General features: G+C 32.9%; 1 protein-coding gene across 1 annotated transcript in view; it reads left to right on the top strand.

Moving 5' to 3' along the window:
* Positions 1 to 852: 852 nt before the first annotated feature.
* Positions 853 to 22996, top strand: part of LOC111618663 (bone morphogenetic protein receptor type-2-like) — a 51735-nt gene continuing 29591 nt past the window's right edge. Inside the window, exon 1 of the mRNA XM_023360218.1 lies at positions 853 to 1421. Coding sequence (XP_023215986.1) covers positions 1310 to 1421 — 112 coding nt within the window. The 5' untranslated portion in view covers positions 853 to 1309. The remainder of the gene's footprint in view (positions 1422 to 22996) is intronic.

Raw genomic sequence — 22996 nt, 5'->3', positions numbered from 1 at the left:
CGAGTGAAAAATAGAAATTTAATCTTTAGGAAAATACGATTTAAACTATTCGTCACTATCCAAAAACCACAAAAAATAAGCCAACAATTTTATGGTTGGAGTAACGCGATACGAAAGTAACGCTCACGTATCGGAGTAACGTTACGTAAATAACAGGAATAGTCGATAAACGTTAACAATTTTACGGAAAACGAATTTTTAGAACGAAAAAGGATAATTAATAAAGTCAGAGGCGTGATAAAACAAAATAATTCCAGATAAAATAGGGTAAAAATGACAAGACGTAAGGTCTATTTACATGGAGATGAGTTACGAGCGGAATCCTATTATCCGTTTGGTATAGATTGGCAATATACAAACGTGACGTTATCGACGATCATCGACGAGCTCGACACAATTTCAGAAATGCGATGTTGCCCGATTCTAACCTGCCCAACGGTAACGTCTGTAGTTACATATTTTATATCTCGATACATTATTTTTATCCACGTAATTATCTGGCGTCTGGCGTGGATCGCGCGCGTTTGCGTGCAACGTTTTTTTAAAAATAAATAAATAAAAAAAACCTACAGGATGCAAATATCGCGTCGACGTAACGTACGTGTCACGTTGCTAGGTAACGAGAGTGCGTAATTAGAATAATTCCGAAGAGAATCCCGACAAACAGTGAGGATTTGTAGGGCTTGACGGTCCTTCGTATCCAGATAAAAACCTCCCGAAACTGGTCTTTCGGCGGGCGTAGTAGAGAATCCTCCCAAACGTCGTCCAATCTGGTTACGCGATCCGACAGGTGTCGAGGCACGTGACCTCTGACGTATCGAAGACGGAATCACCCCGTCCCGGCTTCAAGCTCTAGACTCAGTCGGTAGGACGCTCGGAAGCGGAACAGAGTGGTATAAAAGTTTACCATCGGCGCGCACTCCTGCCCGACGTCCCTGCGCCGCCATATTGGTACGTCCCGTTTTTAACTGGATGAAGTGGAGTCTGATAGCGCGAGCTTCCTTCTGTTGTGGACGTTCGCGAGGCAATGACGAAATTTGGCAACCGGAGGAGGACGAAGAGTCGAGTGGTCGACGAATCGCGCCGATTTCGAGTGTGAGACGACCTTCCACCCCCCTGGACTTCGACTGGACCGTCCGAAAGCGGATCGCATCGGGCACAGCTGATCGTACCGCGCTGGAATCGACACGCGTGCTGCCACCAGCGGTTTGCTAGATTCTAAAACTTAAAAGTTGTCTGAGTTCACCCGTTTCTTTCGTGCGAAAGACTGTGTAATGGAGAAGTGGGCAGTCCAAGGGCTTTTTTACGGATGCCGACGACCGTGAAGAGAAGCAATTCGCAGCTTTACCACGCTCAAAAATCTCCCATGAAGTCGTCCCGAGATTGGATCGTGTTGCTGCAGACTCTCTTCGTTTGTTTAGGTAAGATACTCTTTTCCCACTTGCCAAACATTTCTTTAATACTACACCGTAACCAACTTTTATTACTTGGCGCATTTGCGCGCGCGTTACGATGGAAGTAACTATTAAGATACACTGTATAGGGAAAATGTAATGATTGGCTGGCGTGACGTTACGAGTACCTTGCTACAATGGCAAGAGGTTCGTGCATAACGCAAATAATCGCATGTAACACGAAATAAGTCGAATTAGGGTTGATTTACCTTTCCGAAAAGTTTAAAAGGGAGTAAAATATCTTCTCGTTTCCGGCTTATCGTAACGACTCGAGCGCTAACTCGGACGCACCACTTATCGTCGACTTATCAATTGACCTCGAGTTATTTCCATTCTGGAGCTTTCCCGATCTCCGTTAAGTGGCGTAACGCATTAAAAAACCCCCAAAAAATGTCAGTATCCGGTTCCGGTAGGAGGTCGCGACCTTTGTGGGATGGAGGAAGTGGAAACAATTCTTCCGAACCGAAGGTTGCCCAAATTTGTCTGCGGTGCGGAAGGTAACGTGGCCCGTCTCGGTGTAATGCTCCCATTTAAAAACGCTTCGATCGAGAGAAGTATTTAGCCCGTGTCAGTGTAAAAAAGTAGCAAAATCATTACGACCCCGAAAACCAGTTAGTAGACCACAAACTTTACATTCGTCTCTCGTAGGAATTCTTCAGTCTAACCGATAGAGGAGGGAAAACGCTTTCGGAATGACAAACTTTCCACCAGATTACCCTGTAACCTTTCTGCTATTTTTCCTCTTCCCTACGTTGTGACGCGTGACGATAAGTTACGTATGCGACCATTCTTTTTTTTAATATAATTTCAGTCACTCGAAGGTAGAATTCGATATTTCAGGACCGACTGAAGACGTTCGGTGTGTAGCTCATCTCGCCGAGGAACCAGTCGGTCCTGTTTCTTCTAGATATAATCTATCATCGAAATTTTAGCATAAACTGTACGCGTACAGAATAAATGTTCGTAATTGGAATCGCGCCTGATCCGGTAAAGTTACGTGTCCGAAGCGTAACGCATTTGCAACATTAACGCGTACATAGTTGCGAGAATAACATCGTAACCGAATGGCCCCGTTCGTACGGGATGTGCAAGATTAATACGCGATTTAAATTCGTTCATTTGATTTCTTGTTTTTAATTATTGGAGTCGTTAAGCGGAAGGAAGCGTTACATTATCTCTAAAGATTCTTTTTAATGGCGGATTTTTTTTTTATCATCATATTCGCAATTTAAATAATTAGCTTTTCATCTTTGGCTGAAAGTCGATTCGGCCATAAGCCGTGTGACGAAAACGCGTGTTTGTTTTTTTTTTTTTTCTTTTCTTTCTTTCTTGACGTTTCCTTTCGTTCAACGAGTAAATTGCAGGCCTACTTCAATGTGGAGCATGTTTAACGAGATACAAAATGACTTTTCCGACATAACGACGTTTAATTTGCTTATATTGTCCAAGAATTTAATGTTCTTAGATTATTGTTATCGCATTTAAATTGCTCGCTTACGTTTCGGTCGTTCTCGTTTCGGATTGGTCGATTTCGAATCCGTTTTTTTTAAAAACCATTTTAAAACCGACCAATCCCGTAATAAAATCAGTTTAAATACCCGAAAATTGTCTTTCGCGCGAGTATCATTTAACTTTCGAGGACCCATTCTAAAAACAAACAAATATATATATATATTTTTTAAAAAAAATGGTATTCTTTTAATGGAGTCGACCTTGAAAACAATACTCTTTCATTATTGATAGTTAATAAAATTAAACAGTTATATATATATATAACGAGGATTCTATTTAAGGAAGAGCTGGTAGGAGAATGAGACGAGAGGGGGGTGGAATTTTGGAGGTCGTCGATCAAAAATCGGACGTTGGACGACCCAGCCAAAATATCCAAGATGGAAGCTAACGATGCCGAGTTATGGCTGACGTGCACTACGTGGTTATTGGCAGGATGTTATTGGTGACGAGTGTTTCGACTAAGTGTTACGTGCATTGTGTATCTGCCTACTGATAGAAAATATGAATCCGTATCAATCAACTAAACGAGTATTATTACATTGCCTGTTTTTTCTCTTCTCTTCTTTCACTCTTTTTGATTTATTCTTGGAAAAAACTCCCAATATCTGATCATTTATAAGTTTTTGTTGTGTGGTGATTCTCAAATAAGGCAATAAATTTAACTAGAAAATTGCTTTTGTTTTTTTATTTCTTCTTTTTAAACTTTTCATATTTTAAAATTTCTTTCTTTTTAAATATTTTTCTGAAATTTCTATCAATCAAACTTTAAACCTTTAATTCGAAACTCGATTAATTTAATTTATAAACAAATTGGGTTTTTCGTTTTAATTTGGTTCACACTTTGGAAATTAATTTCTGAACTTCCAAAAAAGTTCGTTCTACCAAAAACTGAACAGTTTAACGTATAGAAGAGCTCTTAAAATTAATTTTTAATCATTTTTTTTGAGGTGTTTGTCGGTTTTGTAATGGTTTTTTTTTTCTTTCTGAAGACGTCGATTAATTAGTACAGTTGGGCCTTTATTAACAAACTTCTTTTTATTGGAGTGAATGCCTTCTTTGTTGCGTTTGTATACGTTAATCTGGAATTTACATCAAGAAGTAATTCGACTCGATCGTGTTTCATCATAATTTCCTTAATTATTATGTGTTTTGGAAGCTGGAAACTGAAAAAAAAGGATGGAAATTTCAGTTTCGAATCGCCTTTTTATCGCTTAAAAAATATAATTTATAAGGAAAGAACTATAAAAAAAATGACTTCAAAAGAACTTTTTAAATGTAAAATATTGGCAGGAAACGTTTTTATTTATTTATTTCTCGATAAATGTAGAGAAATTATTATCTTTTTTTGTTGTTAACTTCCCCAAAAGCAACAGGGAATATCATAAATTTTTAAAAATAAATATATCTTATACATTTTTTAAAAAACGTTCGCGAGGCAATGACGAAATTTGGCAACCGGAGGAGGACGAAGAGTCGAGTGGTCGACGAATCGCGCCGATTTCGAGTGTGAGACGACCTTCCACCCCCCTGGACTTCGACTGGACCGTCCGAAAGCGGATCGCATCGGGCACAGCTGATCGTACCGCGCTGGAATCGACACGCGTGCTGCCACCAGCGGTTTGCTAGATTCTAAAANAGTTTATGTATAACTTTATTATTATTATTATTAAAATAATAATTTAAATTCGATTCTTTGACTGTTAACTCTACTTAAAGGCAATAAAATAAAATATAATAAATAAATCACTTCTATATACTTTTGTAATTAACTTTTTTTTTTTTTTTACAACTTAATCACGTTGATTTATACTCATTTACCACATGTTAAATAGTAAAGAAAATTACTAATTTACTATATGATTTTGATATTAAAAAATTAGCTTAAATTTTTAAGTTTCTCTTTATAAAGTCGAAGAAATTATATAAAATTTCCCAAAGGGATTAATTTTTTAACGTCAAATTTTAATCAAATCTTCATAAATGCGTAAATATTTTTACGAATTATGTAAAGAGGATAACAAAAATAAAAGGGAAAAATTCGGAGGGAATCTTAACGATTAATTATAACGAATTATTAATAGGAAGTATTTATCAAAAACGATTTAGCTAGTGTTTTTCCTTCCTATAGACAAGTGGGATAGACGTGGCAACTTTCTTGTAGTTATTCGTGACGACACACATCGATTTTTTATTACATAAAGTATTGAGGATAGATACTGCTATAGAAGAATATTTATGTGCCTTTTCTATACAGAAACAAACCAATGTAATTGTAAATAACAAAAAAAAACAAAGATAACTTTTTACATCCTGCAATCGAGGAAACAAAAAAAAAAAAAACATTTAGTCTGCGGTTCTAATCTCCTTTTCTTAATTGAAGTAACATCTTAATAAAGGGTGAATTGTACAGATTGTGTTTAACTAGACGTAACTAAAATACTGTAAACAACGTTATAAAAAAAAATAAGTTACGAAATTTTGAGGATTTTTTTTTCTACTGGATTCATTAAAAACAATCGCCGTTACGTAAACTTCTCTGATGTTAAAAATTTTGTGACAATTTGTAGCAAATTCTGTTACAAAATTTATCTAAAGTAGACGTATTGTTTAGAATTTATAATTTCTTAGAATTTTTTTTTTCATTTATTTTCGATACATAGTTTAAAAACCGCATCTGAATCACGCTTAAAAATGAGTCTGTGAATGCTTTTATAAACAGGATTCAATAGAAACTTAGATATTAGTAAAGAGTTAAACACGAGAGAACAAAGGACATTTTATTATACAGGAAATTTTTTACACGTGATTCAAAATGTAACAATATTAAAATATAATTAGGAATATTTATACGAGGATAAAGTATAATTCTTATTAAATATGTTCGAATATATAACATTTTATTGGCGGTCATTTATGCGTTACTCTTCAAGGACGACATAAGCATGAAGGTCGTTACAAAACTACTTCATTTACATACGAAAAATGAGACTATTTTGACGAAGTTCGATTTTATGACCCCCCGCTAGCTTTTATCCGCCTGCCATTTTTATAGATGGGTTATAAAATTATGGCTATCGAACCGCACGTAGCTACGTTTAACCGAGGGCGTGTGGTTCTGATGCGTGACCACGTGGTCTGCGAAACCGAATCCTTTCTACCGCGCTTACGTTACGTGTCTCCATTAGTCACGTGTTCGACAGATAGGTATCATATATCAGGCGAGGATTGCTTTATAAGAGATTATCTAAGTAACGTATGACCTAAATGGAACCTATTGTATGAAGCGAGGGAGACGTTAGACATTTTGTGTCGATATTAACGAAGAATAAACGACTTTGCAATCAAATTTGTAGCTATATTTATTAGTGTTTGACTTCTAATTGAGGAGATGCTCCTTCTGGTATTAATTTAGTAGTCAGAGTGGATAAAAAGTGAAGGGTGTGGCGACTAAAACAATAAGTTCGTTGATAAATTTAGGGAGTGACGTGTCAGGAAGAAAATTAACTGTAAAAATAGGCTAATGAAGGTGTGCTTGGATAATTTGGGATGGTTTATAAGCGTATATAAATCTCGTTTATCCAAATTTAATACGGGAAAAAGCTGTTGATAACTGGAAAAATATCTCCCACTCGACACCTCTTTCAAAATTAAATCTAGAAAAGCTCGTTTATAATTTAATTCCATCTTCACTTTCTAGCATTTGGAGAACTTTAGAACATTTCAAAAAAAACCTAGAAATGTTTCCTAGATTGTTCCTGTAATATTTATCTGGAGGGTAAAGAGAGGAATTTTCTCTCGCGAAAGAAAATAATAGAAATTTTCGATGTGTGTTTTTATTCTGGTAATTTTTATTTGTCATATTCCTTAATATCTCAACTAAAATCGGTAGAAAATATCTGTAGGCCATCATCTGCATCGCTGAATATGCAGAAAATTGTCAATGAATTTTGTGCATATTCAGCAAACATCGTAACGTAAACACATATCTACATACCCTACATTCTTTTGGTTCGAATTTTGTATAGTTCTAATGAGTAATTTATAATTCGTAGTTCTATCCTGCTTTAGAAGTGCACAAAATTCTTTTAATCTTCGAACTAAATTAGTAAAGGCTGAAACGAGACATGACAGAATCTCGACTCAAAAGTTCAAAGGAAGAGTCGAAAATTGAAAAATCGTGCTTGAGAAACGTGTTTCTCTCATAGAAGATAGGACATAAAAGTACCTGGCTTTAACGATAGACTCTATAGAAAAGGATCCCCAACATTAGACAAAACGTGACAAACATCAATCAATGAGAGAAATTCGGCAGATTTTTTTTGAGTAAGACGAAAGGTAATGTTAATTAAACTAATTAAAGTCGAGAATGTGTTTGTCGGGCGTGTTGACAATACTCACGTTTAACTGTTTGGAGAAGTGGCACACGATTATACGACACGTGCATCAGTCAATAGAAGAAAATAGATTGCATCTGACCGGATCAATAAAAATCTCGATCGAGAAAGAACGTGCCTCCCACCTATATCATCAACCAGTAGACTATTTAGAGAAAGTGTTGCATAAGAACAAAAGATTTAACATACAAAAATAGATATCGGGAACGGTAAAATCGATTACCGATCAATTTAAATCTTGCCTGCTTAAGTAATACATTATAAATATATTATAATAAAAATCGATATTTAAAGTGATAAAAAAAAAGTCATTTTAGTTAATTTATAACGTTTGCTTTCATTATATTCTTTAGTACGACCATTTAAAATAAATTTCAAAGTAACGTTTTGTTTTTGTTACGTTGGCTTCTTTCTCCAATTATTGCTATCATCAATAGTTAATTTATCAATTTTGCTCGTAGCGTAACGAATTTTATATGTATAAATATTATTAAAAATTAACAAGAAAACGTTATTTAAAGATTGCTTTATCATTTACGATCTAACGGTTGCATTTGAAAGCCAACGAATCCATGAACCGAAATCTATTGGATTCATTACAAACCATTGAATGCTTATGATCCAATTACTCCTTTCAATAAATCAAACTCTTTAACCCTCTCTCTTAACCTATAGATCCTATAGAAAATATTGAATTCTTAGGCTCCTATATTTGTTTCTAAAAAAGTCTAACGGATTGATCGCACGTGTTAATCGAGAATCCTAAGGATCAGTTGGTTAACACGTTCAATCGGCATTGATGACGATCGCTAGGCACGAAGGCACGTTAGACGCGCGTGGAATGCAACGGATCGCCCCATTGATTAATTTCTGTGTGGATAAATCTATCAAATCTTATGTAAAGAATAGTAACATTCAACACGAGTTAAAATTCCACCGTGTAAATAAATATTGTTACGTATAGGAACTCTCTTTGTCAGTATCATCGTTATAGATCGAGTTCGAGTGCTACTTGTTATCTGTTGAAGAGAGGAAATCCTTACAAATAAATCGTCTAAATTTCTATCGACTCAATTCCAATTGTAATAAAGTTTTTCAAAACAATATTTTTAAGTTTTATTTCAAAATTATACTTATCAAATTTATATGTTAATAATAATTAAGATTTCAAGTACGAAGCGAAGTATATATTTGTGCAGGAAATATTACGTTGGGATGGATAGAAAATAAATATTTGTTCAAACAAAATGTTCAAATAAAATATCATAGAATATGTTACGAAAAAAAAAATGTTTTTAGTTTCGACATTATGAAAATAATTCGTTAGAAAATGTTCTCTCTTAAGCCATTCGTATGTTGATGATATGATAATGCTATGTCTGAATCTCGAACATATCATTATCATAACATTAATGATGATAATGTTGACGTTTGCTTTGTAATTCGACATTTTCAAGCGAGGAAGGAAACGGTTTTAAACTGGCGAAAAGGTATTTTTAGAGCGCGGTTTATACGCGGTGACGAGTATTCATTCTTAGTTAGCATACGCGATTACCTTTCTAAGTCACATAATTTTGATTGATATCGTTATAACTGGTTCTGTTAGATATGTTCGTCTGTCGGTTGGTATCTCGTAAAAAAAAAAAAAAAAATGTTTCACTATTAAAGTCTACAGACGGAGGCACGCTAGAAGGAAACAGATGAGTCTGAGGAGGGCAGATGTTTACGCTGGAGAAAGTTAAACGCATTAACTTTCTGTTGTTTGTTCTATAGAAAGAGCATACGTTTCCGGTGGAAAAACAATCCCTACACGAGTTTATAAAGAATTATCGATGTATTAAAGACGAGAAACAGAAAAACTTTTCACAGATTTTGATAGATTTAAGTTGGGAGTTGTCGCTACTCGACACTCGAAAATTTTAATTTAGTAAAAGTAAAACAAGTAGCTTTTGTTTGGCCGTAAAGTAATTAATCTAGTTTAAGTCTAGAAACGTTTTAAAACGTCTTATTAGACTTGAACTTATATATAAAACGACCGTAAAAATAATAACCACCTCGAGCATTTTTATGTTAGAAAATTTTATTAATCGAGTTTTAATATATGCTTTTCGGGGGTAAAAATCATTAAAATGAACTTAATTTCGTTCTTCTTCTTCCCTTTTTATACGGCGAATATCAATAGTTTGGACTTCATTAAATTAAAACGTGATATTAATTGTAACTAAGGTTAAGTTACAAAATGTGCTCCTTATGTTAATGATATGATGATGAGATCTCGTGTTAACGATCTCCATGCCGAATTTGTAAGTTTAGATATTCAATTGGTAATAAATAATTAACTATTAAGTTTTAATTTTAATAATACTTTTTTTTTTAAATATGTTTTTGGTATTATTTGATGGAGTTTTTGGAAATCAAACAATTATTAACAGATTGTTTATCGTATCTCGAGGATTTTTTTTCTCACAGGCATCAATAATAAAAGTCTGTAGACGTGTGTTGTAAATAAATAAAATTTCGTTTCTCCAACAGAGATTTGTGATTTTTCTCTGCCAACCAGAATCAACACCAAAATTCTATTAACCCACTCGATATTTTTGACTTTATTTTTTTAATATTTTCTGTTGCTTCTAGTCGTTACCGAAGTAGTAACCGAGTGGAGCGAAACATAAACATTTCTTTCTGGATGTTTAATTAGATACATGGATGGAGTCGTGTGTCGGTAGTTCCCCCCATTTTTTTTTTTTGTGTGTGTGTTCGATACGATCGAAAAGCGACGATTACTCTCCTTGACCCCAAGGACAGTTCTGTCTCAGGTATTAAATTTCTCCTTGGCATAAAGTCGATTGTGAAAGTGACAGACTGACGACCTTCTTCCCCGGTTTCTTACATCGAGTGTCAATTGTAGTCGAGTTCAAAGGTCGCCGGATTGTGATTTAGAAACATGATAGATGCGAGTATATTTTTCAATTCTCGCCTCGGATTTTGGTACTCGATCCGTGTACGTCTTGTTGTTGTTTCGAGAATTAAAAGGCGACTTTTTTTTTTTAATTAATTATATATTTTTTTCCCGATATTTTCTAAGATGGCCGCCGTACCTCGTGAATAATGAATGAAGTATTTCTTATACTGGAATCTAAATTCCCTTCTTTGTAGAGATAAGGTGTGGATAATATAAAAGTTAGTCGAAAATTGTATTTGAATAAAACATGAAAAGAAAAATGGAGTAATTTGTAATTTAGATCCGACGCCCAAAACTGAATGTATATTTTGCAAACGAAGGAATTACTTTTATGGGTCATACATTCGTCAAAACGGATGATTTTCTTCTATACAAATTCCGTATTAGTCATTTTTTCTCATGTTAATTCTATTTCCGTTCGAGTAAACGCCAATCCCGAGCGCAATTTTTAAGATCAACTACGAAAGAAAGAGTAGATTTTATGTCACTCCCTACTTTAATATTCAGAAAAACTGTCTTTAAAATATATATATAATATATTGATTTAACCGAATTTTCATTCGGGAAGTATTAAAATTAAGATTCTCTTGTTTAATCTGCTTCTATTTGCTTGGAAATATTCTCGCGGCCATTATTGACCTGTTGACTAGTGGAAGATGGAAACTTAGAAGATTTTCCACGCCCTCGAAATTACTGTCGATCTAAACTGTAAGTTGGAAATTTGTCATTATTTTCTTTTTTTATACTCATTTCACGATGTGGACGATTTAAAAATGCGTTTATTTGTTACTGACACAAAATCGAGAACGTCTGGACTTTATAAAGGTAGCAGGTGTGCGAGTATCGGGTGTAAAGTCTAGCGTAGGACGTTGCACCGATGATAAGAATCCGAGCAGGAGGAAAAAATAAAAAAAACAATATTTAAAAAGTACAAAGTTCATTAAATCTCTCTCTCTTTACGGATATTTATAATTAAAAAATAGTTAAAAATTTGATTCCAAAATTATATTTTCAATTGGAAAGAGCGAGGATGCTTCTTCATCCATTGTTCTTATCATCTATTTTTAACAAAGTTAAAGACGATGATAAAAACTTCGTTTGAAGGTGATAAATGAACTACTCTTCGTTCACTTGTGTTATTTTCTTCCCCTTTTTCGTAGTCATGATATGAATGAAATAATTCAGTAGTGACTTTTGACGAAGATCGATGAAAGTGGTAGCTTGAAAATACAGAAAACTCTCGATAGTTAACGCGTGTAGCTTATGATTTTATGGTTGAACAGTTGTTAAAATGTCTTTAAAAGTATCTCTGGATACAATCCAACAAACGGTCGAGTCTATACTTTAGAAAATTATAACATTTAAAAACTGAGATCGTAAGAGCTATATAAATAGAAGAGCGAGAGTGAGAGAAAAAAAAAAGTCCGCCATTTTAGAAAGGTATTTCGGATATACTTTTTCAGAAAGGATTTTAGATATGACTTCTTTTGATAGGTGCATTCTATGTAAAAAAAAGACGTTCCTGCCAGGAGACTATATTCTTGAATAGCAGTTTATCAAGACTAGATACGGCTTCGAGTCATGATAAAGTATAGAAAACAACTCGATATCGTTGTTGAAATTACATACACAGAAGAAAAAAAAACAAGCGTATGAGCTAGATTAAAATAGAAATTTATCAGATCTTGTCTTCACCTCCATGTTTTAATATATAAAATTCTTGAATTTGCATACGTATTTTTGATATAAATCTCGAAACGCGTGTTTATAAAACTAGGAAATAAACAAAATCGAATAAGTTTGTGAAGAATTTGGATTTTCTTTATATATATAATAAACGGTACCTATTAATTTGGCCTTCGCCATTCAGACCTCGTGTATCAGATTTATCTAGCGATACTTCTTTGACCCTAAACATTCGATGATAGCAGGAAGTAACATGGAACAGCTGTAACATTACTCGACAAACGATACAGTCGAAGGCCATAAACAAATGTATTCGAAGTTAGGATGAAAATATCGAAACTCATAATAGCATTGCTCTGTCACTCTAGTAGTATTTTTCGCTATCCAAGTAACATTTCTCCTCTTCTGTATCCATAGTAACATCGAGTTACGAATATTTCACTGTATCAAAGTCGAAAAATGTTACATTTTATGACTCGACTTGGAAATTTTTACTTAGACTCGAAGATTTCCTAGAGAAATTAATAATAGAGAACACGGATTTTTGGAGAGTTGGATACGTGTTTGGAGTTGAAAAGTCACTATTTTGGCGAAAGGAGCGTACGAAATTGTTGAAAAAAAGACGATTTTAGGAAAGTAGGACAATAAAAATGGTTTAATTTATTTCTAAAGTGGAGAGAACGAGCATTGTTTTATAAATAATCGTCGTTTCTACCTGCTATAAAATATCGAAGCTGCTGCACCTGTTAATATGCTGACACGGTCGAAAATGACTCGTACACGTAAACAATTTTGTATATATTAATCTAGGTAAAGTATATACATGTTAAACTAATAAATATTAAACTAACGACGAGTAGAATAGACGCAATTCTTTAAAAATTCATATCATTATCCTTGGTTTGAAAATGCGTGAGCTTCGAGAGCACGGAGATTTATTTTTTTTTTTTTACTTTATTTTTTACATTTCAAAAGAAATTCAATTGAATTTTGATACAAGGAAATGTTTTTCAGAAACAATTATGTTACAATCAAAAAGAATTCCAGTTAATGCTAGTTAAGATAATAAAATGACGTGGAGAAGTCCAAGGACAGTTGGTCAGTTCGAAAATGTAATGTCAAAAACCAGTCATGCGGGAGAGATTTATCGTAAAGAAATCATTAATTCCGTCGAGAAAAATAATTATAAAGAAAATATTTGGTGTTTTGGACCACCCGTCGCATATTTAGATTCATTAACACTTCGAATTTAACACGAAACTTCTAACGATGCAGTGACTAAGATCTTCCTTAAAGTGTGAATCCACCAGTCACGCCTTCCTGTTGGAATTTCTGTAGATGTTACGTTACGTTTGTTACATTCTAGCTAATTATCTAGCTCTATAGAGTTTCTTTAACGTATACAAGCTGGAAATACTCGTTACGCTACGTATATCGAGGAGAAACATTTCGATAAATTCGCCACGTGACTAGATGGTAACTCTTATGAGTTAACGCTGTTTTTTTTTGTCACGTAAATATAAAATATAAAAATTTTTTTAATAGATAGGTCAGAGGATAAGGTAGACTACTTTATCCTTGAAATGTTGAACTCGAAAGACAAGTTCTTTGAAGGTTTCTTGCTATTCAATGACTTCTGGTGTGAATGCGTGTGACTCGTTTACAAATCGACTCGTTACCCACGTAACGGCTTTTTACGTAGGTTCCATTTCGAATACTCGAAAATAGGCATTTTTTTTCCTTCGATCATCGACGTTAATGGAGCTTCACCCCAATTGTCTATTGTTACATTCTTACAAGGAGACGTCCGAGTGATAACAATTTTTCCTCCCGGCCACTTCGTTTAGAATTAATTATGGAAAATGACGTCGAATGTTATTCCCTTCCTAATTTACGTAACTACAGGGTTTGTAGGGAATAATTTCATAAAATTATGATCGTTCAGAAATGTGTTTGGTCGAGTATCACGCTGCCTCGTAGTAATAATTTCTGGTTTTAACTGGTCGACTCTGTTTGCGATTCTCTGAATATTAACAAGAAATGCGTGTGGTTAGAAGTTAAAAGACAGTATATTTTGATGACTTCTGTATAAAATTATTTACAACGACACGAGAAGAAAGTCGAAAGTTACTACTACTTTTACAGAAATGACATTTATTAATATTATTTTTTTTCTTTTGGATTTTGTTGTTTTGATGTTCTTGCTGCACAGAGATGTCCATTCCAGATAAGAGGAGGCCATAAATATGAGCTTTTGTCTACCACGTAGCATAGACAGACCAGAATTTTAAGAGATGTACTGTAGTACAACGTCCGATTAATATATTGCAAGGAAGCATGTAATAAAATTTTGTGTTGTCGAATTTTTAAAATAGGAATTCGATCGCCAATCATTCGAGTGAAGATAAATAACTTTAGAATTTAATTACGTCCGACCGTAGTCTTGTTAATTGCTTATATAGGTCATTAAAGGATTAACGTGTTAATCGTGAATAACCAGTGTGTGTAGGATGGAGGAAAAATATTTATTTTGCATCTATTTCCACTAAATATAAGAATTTTACGAGTAAATTATCTATTTCTAAGCTATAATTTGTGATCTTTAAGATCGGAAACAAAGGAGGAAACACCCTCGAAACGGTTTCAAGGTTTATTATTTTTACTTGTAGAATAACCATGTTTATAGTTTTAATAGATCAGATAGGAAAACTTGTATCTTTTGTGAAGTAACCTAGACCTACCTATATTTAAAATAATGAGTTCATAACTGGTAAAAAACGAAAAAAAAACTAGAATGCCAACTTTTGGTGTATACGTCACGCACGTTGCGGTGTTTCTAGCGCCTGCAAGTCGAAAATGATTGACATTTCTCCAACTTCTCAATGGGACAATTAACGCGTTTCTCCAACTTCATTGTCCAGTTTTCCACTATTTTAATCGACTTACTCTTCCGTTAAAACTAATTTTAAAGTTTATGATTTATAATTAAATTAGAAAAGGTCGAAGGTGACGATCGTCGTACGGCGCTTACAATCAATCCGATCCTTCTTTTCGATGCGTGATCCCTCCCAAGTTGAATAATGAAAGAAAGGGTGTCGTTTCTCTCCACTTCCGCCATCTTGTCTACTCCTTCCATTAATTTCCAGTTGATAATCTCACGAAATGCATCCCCGGAATTAAGTCATTTCCTTTTTCGTTATTTGTCAACGAGCTTGCGGTCGTAAATCACTTGGAAGAAGAATTGCTTTTTTTAATATATTAATTTGGGAGCGTCGCCATTCTCGATGAAGGAGTGTGGAATTTCTCGAACGTACGTTGTCCCTCCCCCTCTAAAAAAACTATGGCGAGTAACGACCACGAAATAGTCGAACCTTAGTCCATGCCCACGCTCGTCTTAAGTATTACAACGGACCGGTTGTTTTGTAACCCGGATGTATTGCCTTTATTAGTACGACTCGGGGAGGTGGAAGAAGTAAAGGTGGTCATCTGACACAAGCCAGACGGGCCAGATGCGATCACGTGACGGCCGCGACACCCGAACGACTAACAAAAGACTTAGTGTTTCTCCGACTGGCTGTATAGAGTTACAGTTTCTCCCCGACCCCGTATGGTTACGTCTTAACTAAAATATTGACAGATTTATAGTTTGTCTGCTCGTATCTGTCGTACTTTGTACCCCGAGAAGTCGAACAGACTTCGATAATTATATTTTTGAATCGCTTCGACTTATTTTTATGAAGATATTAATCTGCCATAATGTAAACAATTTCTTACACGCGTAATCGAATAGGCGATAATTCAGAAAACTCTCCTTTAAACTGCCACGTAGTTTTAATGGCTACGTCACACCACGCAACCCCGTCCTCTATCTTAAAGACTCGTATGACCGTAACGAAATTATGAAAGAGAATTTCCAATTAGTCCCGTCTTACACTAGGTATTTCGCGTTTTATCCCCCTCCAATATGGTTTATGGAGGGGAGTTTACATATAACCCGCAGCATACCAAACGTTATTAAAGCGATGCAGTTGCGATTCGTGTGTGAGCTTCCCTTTTCTCTCTGCAAGAGCTGAACATGTTCCAGATGCGAAAATTGAAAGACGGTTTCGGAAATCACACCTAGATGACAGCGTTGAATTGAAAATGTCTGACGTAACACAAACAACTTCTTCCACTAGAATTAAAGTGTAAACGTTTTCTGGTCTACTTCGTTTTCTCTATGACGACATGTCGAACGGATATGTAATTTATTTCCAGACCGGAAGAGGAATCTTCGCTCTTTTGACGACCAGAAATAAAAATACAGAGTAGAGTTAGGCTTTATAAAAAGTTTTACATAGTGTTAAAGTGGGATTTTTGTAAAATAAGTAACTGAAGAGACGAATAACTAAAAGAAATATGTAACCGAGGAGGTAGATTACGAGTAATTTGCTCTACAGTAAAGAGGGGTAGTTAGATAAGAAATTGGATGATGTGTAACTAACAGAGATAAGTAAATAAAGAGTGGATAATAGAAAATTTGATTAATAACTAAGAGCATAGCGTAACCGAGTGGTCAAAGCATAACTTGCTGCTTAATTAAAAGAAATGCTTAACCGAGGATGGTGAATTTATCTGTCATAGTTGAGAGGCGCGTAACCGAAAGAAGCGAATGATTAATTTGTTTTGCAACTAACAGAAAGATGCATTAGTTGCAGCGTAACTGAAAGAGATGGAAAGTACGAGGCATAATTTTCTTTGTAACCGAGGATGAGAGATTTGTTCGAAGTGTCAATAGTATTTTCGTCCCACAGCTATACTCGTTACGTAAGATAAACGCTATCATTCGACGAAGCGTAACTTCTTAATAATGCTTAGAATTCCAAGGAAGTTTTAAAATTTTAAAAACAATTTTAAAATCACAGTTTTATTATTAACTCTTTACGATATTTATCTTTAATTTGTTCAACTTAATCGAGGCGAAGCAACGGAAAAATCTTTCCGCTCTAAACGATAATTAGCCATTACATTTTAGGAATTTTAATTTGTTAATGGATAGTTAATATTGTTACGTTAGTTTACGTTTTTCGCTTACGTAAAACTTACGATCTGAGGCATTAATTAAATTATAAATTTACAAATTTGAATGGGAATAACCCCGAATGCTACGTTCATCCTGCGAATCGTCAAAAAAAATCGTCGTTTTTTCAATTAATTAATTAAAAGACGTAAAAGTTTGTGATGTTCGTTTATGTTACCGAGTTTATGGAAAATGAATTAGCATAGGAGAAGTTTTTAAAGCGTGAACGAACCCGAAATATAAAACAAATTGTGTCCACGGAGCGTGTTTCCTCTACCATTTTCTCTTTTTTGTTTCGTGCATCATTATGCAATCGAAAGAAAAATACAATTCTAAAAGATATTTGCATAAATCGGATGCCAACTCGTTCTCTGCTTCTTTAACTACAAAAATTAGTCCAGTATAAAATTCAAAATTGTTAATTTATTTATTGTCTTTTTGCCCTTAGTTCTACCTTTTTATGTATTTTTAAAGCGATATGCTACTACATCCATTATGTGTATATATAATGATATGCAAAACAGTAGTATATTATTATAGATCCGAATATGTTAGTATAGAAATTTAATGATACGCTGTATTGAATTTGTAAAGGTTTACGATGAATGTGATACTTTAATGACTCTACGGGTATGTTACTATAGGATTAGATACACGTGCTATTGGCTTAACAGATATGCTACTACTGTATACGGTTAAAAGACTCGGGTATGTTATCATAGAAATTGATAGGTTTATGTTTGGGGCTGTCCATGAATTACGTAACGCAGATATGGGTGGATGGGTATGCAAGTAATCGTTACGATGCGTTACAAGAGGGGGGGTGTGTTTATAAAATCGTTACGTAATGCTAGGGTCTCAATCCTTGGTAACATGTGATGTATTTTTGTTTCCGAACTGTTTGTCATTTCTACGTTATACGCTCAATTAATAAAATAATTGAGTATTATTCCTCAAAACTGTATATTATTCCTTGATATATTTAAGGGGGTGATCGAGGATAAGCGTTACGGAACGTTACAGGGTGTGGGATTTAGTTGAAAAGTATAAAAACAGCGTTAAGTAATTTATAGACGATCCCTTTGATATTTTCGTGTTCATTAAATACTCTATACAAAACATTATAGTAATAACTTTAGAATCAAATCTGGTAGTAGCTACTATAAGGTTCGATAGATATGCTAAATATAGAAATATAAGAATCAGTAGGTTCTTACACTAGTAGGTTTCTATAATTAGTACGATAATAGGTTGTGTAACGATGTATAAAATACAGGATATGGGATAACGTAAGGTTTATACTTTGATAGCAAAGGATTCAATAAGTATGCTGTTGTAATATTGGACGGATACATTATTTTAAAGTATTGGACTGTCCTATTGTAAAGGTGGATGAACAGTTACTGTAGATATTTCATGTCGATTTTTTACCGACATTCTTCATTTTTCAACATCTTACTTAAATATTCGTTAATTTGAAATCTTCAAAAATAAGTTAAAAGAAAGGAAAATCGAATTATTTTCATTTCTTTAGCCTTTTTCTTTACTTCCAAGTACATTTTTGTCAAAATTAATTATATTTTCTCTTGAAAGCACATAAGAAATATATATATATAGTTTTTTTTATTATTTATTTTAAAGTTATTATAGAAGAATATAATAAAGCATAAAAATTTAGTAAGTAAAACTTCAAAAAGTATTTTATAATTTCTATTAAATTTACTATTTTCTCTTATTTTATTATTATTTTTCTTAAGAATATTTCAAATTAAAATTTAAGTGGGTTAAATCAGATTTTAAGTTGCTTTACTTATCGTTGAAAATTTATTTATTTTCTCTTTCTCTTCTAATGTATGAGTCTAGACCGCTTATATTTAATAAACAAAGAAAAAAAATCCTCAAAGAACTAAATTCTATAAAAGTTTATTTATTTATTTATTTGTTGCAGGATTCGTCGAACGTACGGTACCTGATTTTTCTTTTTTTTTGCATTTTTTTTCCTGTAAAAACTAAATTTTTATAAAAATATTCAAACAAAATTTGAATTTTTATAAATTAGAATGCATTTTTCCCAATTTCTTTAAGTTTAACAACGGAAAGAATTTGCGCGGCTCTGAAATACCCGTTCATTGCATGGCGGATTGTTAAAACGGAAAGATTTCAAAAGTAACGCTTTTCTTCGAGTAAATCTCTGTAAAAATAGGATTATTCCTTAGAATAATTATAAAAATCTAAATATAAAAAGAATAAAACGTAATTAAATGCAGAAGAATGGCGTCGATCCGTCATAAATACTTTACTCCTTTGACAAAGAACGTAATAAATCACGTTAAGCGTCGACACGTTTCTAAACTAAAATATCCTTCGAACATAATCGAGAAAGCAAACCGATAAAACCTAGGATTTTCTTAAGAAAATTTTAAAATTCGACTCGAATATTTTTGATTTTTGTCGACGTCTTCTTCTCATTTTTCTTTATCTAATATATATATTTATTTATTTATTTTCCTAAAAATTTATAATTTGTTAGTTGACGTCTATAGGAAAGTTGTTGTTTCTGTACAATTCTTTAGTCGACGTTAAAATTAAAAGAAGAAGAAGAAGAATGAGGAAAAAAACTTTTAGAACAGTTTAAAAGTGGGAAAGAAAAGTAAAAGCTATGGCGCAAAATTTGCGGTTTTCTATATTTTTGCACGTTTGCTAGAAAACGTGTTTTCCCAAGCGTGTTTCTAGAAAACTCGAAAAGTGTCGAGCGCTTTGCCTATCTAAACTTCATTAAATATTTAGTACAAGGCAACTTCACAGTGAATATTTATATGGCAATCGACTAGCTCTTCCAATTGTCTTTGCCGATCTCGCGAGATCTTCCAAAAAAACATGTCTTTATTATCGGATCGCTCTCGATTTATAATTAAAAAATAACAAATCGCTAAAGATTTATAACGAATAAATTTTTCTCGTCCATTTTACGGGATCTTCCGCTTTTTATGACATCCAAATATATTACGTCTTATTTCTGTTGTTTTTTTTTTTTTCTTTCTTTTTTAGTTGCGGTTGGTTATAATAAAATTTTTCTAAGCTAAACTTTATAAACAACGAAAGAAAAATCAGTTTTATTTAGAATAAACGGTTAGATTGAAAATTTTTTCAAGTTCTTTTTTTAGATCTGGTAAGCGGGGTGAGAGAACAAAGTCCGTGGTTTGATAGCAAAGATTAAATATTTTCTTCTTGAATTCTCTTGAGATGTTAAGATATATTTTAATAAAGACATCCCGTTCTTTCTCGACAAAGTTGTTAAAGTCCTTTTAGTACTGAAGATATTACCACCCTTTTTAAAATTGATGAAAATCCGGTAAACTTTGTAAGGATCCTCCGATTTATCTCGACATACGTTTCGGCACTTCATAATTCTAAAACGTTGGCACGTAGCAGAAAGTATCAATAGTTATCATCGTTCGACTCTAACCGGACGGGTATCTTCGCCAATTGATAACCTGAAAGTCGAAAGTTTATCTCTGCGAGTCGCCGACGATCCTAGAAAGGAGAGAGAACCTTAAAACGCGGATTCTTCCACTACCCTCGTTACGTAACACCGGAAACTCAATAGGCAGAGAGAGGGCGCCCGATAGACTACGTTGGCAACAGAGGAGCCATTGTCGAACCTTCCTCTTTTTATAGTCTCTAGCAAGCAATGGCCTTCTGTTCCTCACACCAAAAAACCTCAGCGTCGATCGGTATTTTCTTTTTTTTTTTTTTTTTTTTTTTTTTTTTTTTTTTTTTTTTTTTTTTTTTTTTTTTTTTTTTTTTTTTTTTTTTTTTTTTTTTTTTTTTTTTTTTTTTTTTTTTTTTTTTTTTTTTTTTTTTTTTTTTTTTTTTTTTTTTTTTTTTTTTTTTTTTTTTTTTTTTTTTTTTTTTTTTTTTTTTTTTTTTTTTTTTTTTTTTTTTTTTTTTTTTTTTTTTTTTTTTTTTTTTTTTTTTTTTTTTTTTTTTTTTTTTTTTTTTTTTTTTTTTTTTTTTTTTTTTTTTTTTTTTTTTTTTTTTTTTTTTTTTTTTTTTTTTTTTTTTTTTTTTTTTTTTTTTTTTTTTTTTTTTTTTTTTTTTTTTTTTTTTTTTNTCTCTTTGGTGGAATTTTAAGGAATTTTTTTTTTTTTTTTTGCACTTTTAAAGAAAATATAATTTACTCACTTTTCTTGTTATTCCAATCGATCGATCTCGTTTCTTAACGTTTGTCGCGTTGCGAGTCGATATCGACGATCTCGCACCCGATCTCGTTCTCATTAATTTTTTTGTCATTTACGAGATCGCGATTAAAACGAGATCTTATCTTTTATTTGTTTTTTGTTCTTTTAAAATAACAGAATTTGTCCCTTTTTTTTTAAAAGAAAAAATTCGCTGTATTTGATGCCTCGAAGCGAATATTATCTGGAAGTTATAAGGAAAAACTTTTTTAAAAAAAAAATTCTGTGTTTTTATAGATAAAAAGAAAAATAGTTAACGAAGACCAGATGAATTTTTTAGTCATGCATTCGGTCACTGCTTCGTAAATGGTACGAGAACCGAAACCATTCGTGCAGAGTTTCTATATAGCTATATTCTTATTTACTATAATATATTCTATAATATCTTAAAATGTATTTTATCCAAATCAACAGCGCGTAGTTTTTAAATTTTGCGTAACAAACAACTTTATAAACTAAGTCCCTTTTGTTAAATAATAATTTTTGTATTTGTTTACATTATATATATTTTTTATTTTTTATTTTTTTATTATTTTTAGATCAGTTACTTATTCACGCGATTTACCTTTCGAAATTATTTTTATTTCAATTATTTTTTTTTTAAATAATATATTCGAGTTTTATTCAGTCATGATTGCACGAACTTGTTCCTTAGATCCTTATCTTGTTTGATTGATATGAGTTTAAGTTCCTTTGTTTAGATATTTCTTTGGTTATTTTCGCAAGATAAAAACTTAGGAGCGATGAAAGTTTGTTAAATTTGATTCCTGTTTTGGTTTTTTTTTTGTTTTTTTATATATAAATAAATACGTGAAACAGAATTGGGCAGTTCACCTAACCATTGTTCCTTACTCGCTGGCCCAAGTTAGCTTCTTTGCAACGTCGAGACTATTATAATTACTTCTCTCGAGATTCTAAAAGTTTTCGAACTGTTATCTTTCCAGTCGAAGGGAACAAATTTCGAGAATTTATTTTTAGATTTCGTTCATTTTTCACCACTCGTTCAATGTATCGAAGCTTCTTGTATGGACGAATCGCTTTCGACGATTGTTAGACTCTTGGTGTTATCTGCATACTGTAATTTGTTTCGAAAAATATTGTATGCAATTGCAAAATTGCTAAATATCGAAATATACGGATGGAGAAAGAAATGTAAGAAATTACAAGATAAAGAAATTGGAGAGAGAGAAAAAAAAAACGCGAATAGAAGCTAATTTGCATGAAAAAAATTAAGGAATAAATACAAAAATTATTCAATAACTTAGAAAAAAATATGCTCCTATGAAAATCATCTTTTATTGCACAGTTTTTTTTTTAAGTTGCTGTTTACGCGTGGTTAAGATCTTCCGGAGCCCCTAGGCACAGAAAATCGGGGTCCTTCTACATAATTTTACTAAATTATAATCTAATAACGTTTAATTGTAGCTTATAAAATTATTTATAAATTACACTATACAATTTCAGCGATAAAATTGTTTTTATTTTTACCAATTTGGGGGCTCCCGGATATGTGTTTAACGTGCCTTGAGTATAACACATCACTAGTTAATAGAAATTCATGAATAATTATATAACGTGAACTTTTAAAAGAGTGATTATACTTGGAGAAAAATATTTAATATCGAGTCTGAATTAATAAACAAATATACTTATGAAGAATTTTGTATACTTAGCAAAATTATCACATTCTG

This window comes from Centruroides sculpturatus, unplaced genomic scaffold, assembly GCF_000671375.1.
Source record: "Centruroides sculpturatus isolate CEXI.00-Female unplaced genomic scaffold, Cexi_2.0 scaffold116, whole genome shotgun sequence".
Classification (NCBI taxonomy): Eukaryota; Metazoa; Arthropoda; class Arachnida; order Scorpiones; family Buthidae; genus Centruroides; species Centruroides sculpturatus.
This window is presented reverse-complemented; position numbering and strand designations above follow the sequence as displayed.